The sequence below is a fragment of the Malurus melanocephalus genome, unplaced genomic scaffold, assembly GCF_030028575.1.
Source record: "Malurus melanocephalus ecotype Western Australia unplaced genomic scaffold, MMel_1.1 scaffold_518, whole genome shotgun sequence".
In the NCBI taxonomy this organism is placed as follows: Eukaryota; Metazoa; Chordata; class Aves; order Passeriformes; family Maluridae; genus Malurus; species Malurus melanocephalus.
The window spans coordinates 72,677-75,737 of NW_026623750.1; the positions used below are offsets into that span (position 1 = coordinate 72,677).

The 3,061-nt window shown below is 54.1% G+C and overlaps 1 protein-coding gene across 1 annotated transcript in view; it reads right to left on the minus strand.

Annotated features, from left to right (window-relative positions):
• STIM1 (stromal interaction molecule 1) overlaps positions 1-3,061 on the minus strand; it is a 70,947-nt gene that overhangs the window by 31,555 nt on the left and 36,331 nt on the right. The window contains exon 4 of the mRNA XM_057381606.1: positions 2,318-2,459. Within this exon, the coding sequence (XP_057237589.1) occupies positions 2,318-2,459 (142 nt within the window). The remainder of the gene's footprint in view (positions 1-2,317; positions 2,460-3,061) is intronic.

Here is a 3,061-nt window from a genome sequence, read left to right on the forward strand (position 1 = left end):
GCCCTGGCACAGGGTGCCCAGAGAAGCTGTGGCTGCCCCTGGATCCCTTTGAGTGCCCAAGGCCGGACTGGACATTGGGGCTGGGAGCAGCCTGGGACMGTGGGAGGTGTCCCTGCCATGGCAGGGGTGGCACTGGATGATGTTTAAGGTCCCTCCAACCCAAACCATTGTGGGATTCCATGTTTCACCTGAAGTTGTGCTATTGTGTGTAACATAAATTCCTGACCCGCAGGAACAGGACCCCAGAGGGACAGACACAGAAGGARTCGCTTCATCTTGCTTTGGCTGTAATTGCACCGTGCTGCCTTGCACTTGGGTTAATTACAGAGCTGAAGTGGTCAGACCTGTTTGCCACAGGGAACGGCAAGGCTGGAGTCTGGCAGCGGGAACCAGACCTGGTGGGATGGCAGGAACCTGCAGATCCACTGGATACCGGCCATGGAAAGGGGCTGAAACCTCTGCCACGAGCCAGACATCCGAGCCTGGAGCCCTAGGACAGAAAAAGCTTCCCCCAGCAGCAGGAGCAGCAGCATGTCCACCTGCTGKGATCCCCACGGCCAGAGGGGTGTCTGCACTGAAGAGCCTGCAGGAGTCCTGGGCTCCAATCTATGCTGCTTTTATACAGGGCTTTTTACCTGTGCTGAAGAGAAACGCAGGAGAGGAGACAAAAGCCTTGAAACTCACCAAGCCCTGCCAGCAGCTCAGCTCCCTCTCACCATGGACACCCCCAGATCGCTGCTGCCCTGCAGAGCCCCTGTAGCCCCCAGAGCCACCTCCCCTGACCATGGGAAAGGAGCTGGAGCAGGAACAYGTCTGAAATCACCCCATCACCAYRGTGTAAAAGCAGTTTCTGAAAATGYAGCTGAAAATGTCACAGAGTGCTTCTCGAAGCTGCCGATTGCTGGTGGCTCCTGAAAGGTGTTTTGCAATCCATTCCTGAAGGAATCGGTTCAGATAAACAACCTCTCCCTGTGACTGGAGACAAAGCCATTCAGGTGACCAGAAACCAGCAAATTTTACCTTCAGGAAAGGGACCAATCTCTCCCTCAGCTGCAGATTTAAAAGTGTATTTCCTCTACTCACATATCCAATACATAGACAGTCACAGATTCATAGAATGCTTTGGGTTRGGAGGGACCTTAAAGCTCATCCCATTCCAGCCTGTGCTGTGGGCAGGGACATGTTCCCCCAGCCCAGGCTGCTCCAGCCCAGCTGGAACCCTTCCAGGCACAGAGAGCAGCCCCTGTGATGTGGAACAGTCGAGCGGGACGGTTCCCTGCACACTTTGATCTCAGTGACCCAGGGAGGGTCAGACTGCAGAGCCGCAGGGCAGCACGGAACAGCTCCAGCGTGCACAACAGCCATTAATCTCAAGCCACTACAAGCCATTCACTTTGCCATTTACACAGCAAACAAGGAGCCTGAAAAAATTCCGCTCCCAGCACAGGAACTGCTGGGCTGGAGCTGCTGCTGGAGGAGCTCAGCCAGGATGGCTCCACCAGCCCTGGCCAGGCCCCCAACACACCAAAAGGTTCATTTTTAACATGGACAGTAAATAAAAACCAAACCGTGCCKGCATAAAAAGAGGATTTTCAGTAAACGTGAGCAAAAACGTCTGATTGTACAAGCCAGGCTTGTGATTCCCTTCCTATGGCTCTGCCAAGCCTCAGGCAGTGGTTCACAGGGCACGGGCAGTTTTCCCAGGATTGGGCAGGGAATGGYTCSAGAGCAGCCCTGAGGAGAAGGACTTTGGGGTGCTGGTGTGGGAGAGGCCACAAATGCCCTGGCCATGAGCACTGGGATGCCGGAATTCCCGTGCTGGTCCCCCAGCACAGGCAGCCCAGGAAAAAGCCATGGCAGGGAGGGAGAGAGACAACAGCACCTTGAATGGGGAGCAGACAGKAGCCAGAGGGAACAGATGCAAAGAGAGCACCTGGAGCAGGAGATAGGCATCAGACAGCTGGAGATCCCATAAAGCATCAAAGCAGCCCAGTTCCTCCTATCAGCCATCCTAAATTCCTCCCCATCCAGCCTGCTGCTCCTTCCCTCCTCCAAAGGTGAGTAATCACAGCCTCAATCAACAGCACAGCCCCAGGGCACGGCTGCTGGAGCCCCAGAAAAGCCCAGGACAGGACAGAGCCCCAGGAAAGCCCAGGACAGGACAGAGCCCCAGGACATGGCAGCAGCTTCCCTGGGAGCGCAGCCACTGCCCTCAGTGCCTCATCCCACAGCAGCAGCCCCACAGGAATGTTTTACCCCACAAACGAGGGAATCCCAGGCCTCTGGCAAGCCCACCAGCTGGAATTGGGGTACTCACAAAGAGGAGGCCCGAAGAGAACCGTGTCCAGAGCCTTGAGCTGCAGCTTCTGCCGGTGGCTGCGGTCGGTCATTTTGAGCACGGTGCCCATCATGGTGACGTTGTTCACTGCCAGCCTGCACAACACAGGGGAAACAGAGAGCTGTGGGCACATCCATCAGGACTGAAAACTGACAGGGAGTGATGGAGACACAGGAGCAGGGCCTGGCAGCTCCCTGCTACCAGGACAAACCCCTCAGAACTGCTATATCTGAGTCAGGCTGTCTCTGGGACACTTTGGGACTGGCAGAGAGCAGGAAAAAACAAGGCCAGGACTAATCCATTAATCCTGATGCACAAGGCACTGATTTCCCATCAAAACCCATCTTTTGGTGTCCTACCAATCATTAATAACTACTTYTTAACCAAATCACCATTGCCTTTGCATCCTGTGTCACAGATCACAAACCACAGCTCTCCCTTGGAAGAAATGTGGACACACGATGGGCTGCCTCTAACAACCTCGTTTTATTCCCAATTAATCCCTCCTGCCCAGTAAATTTAAAAGTCCCTTTTTCAATGACAGGAACCCTTATCCAAAAATCTGCATGGAAGCTTTTCAAACTCATTACAACTTCAGGTTGAATCCCAGTCAGCGTTTCTCTTACATGAGAATGAGAATTCCATTGAATGGTTCAGTTGGAGAGACCTTAAACATCATCCAGTGCCACCCCTGCCATGGCAGGGACACCTCCCACTGTCCCA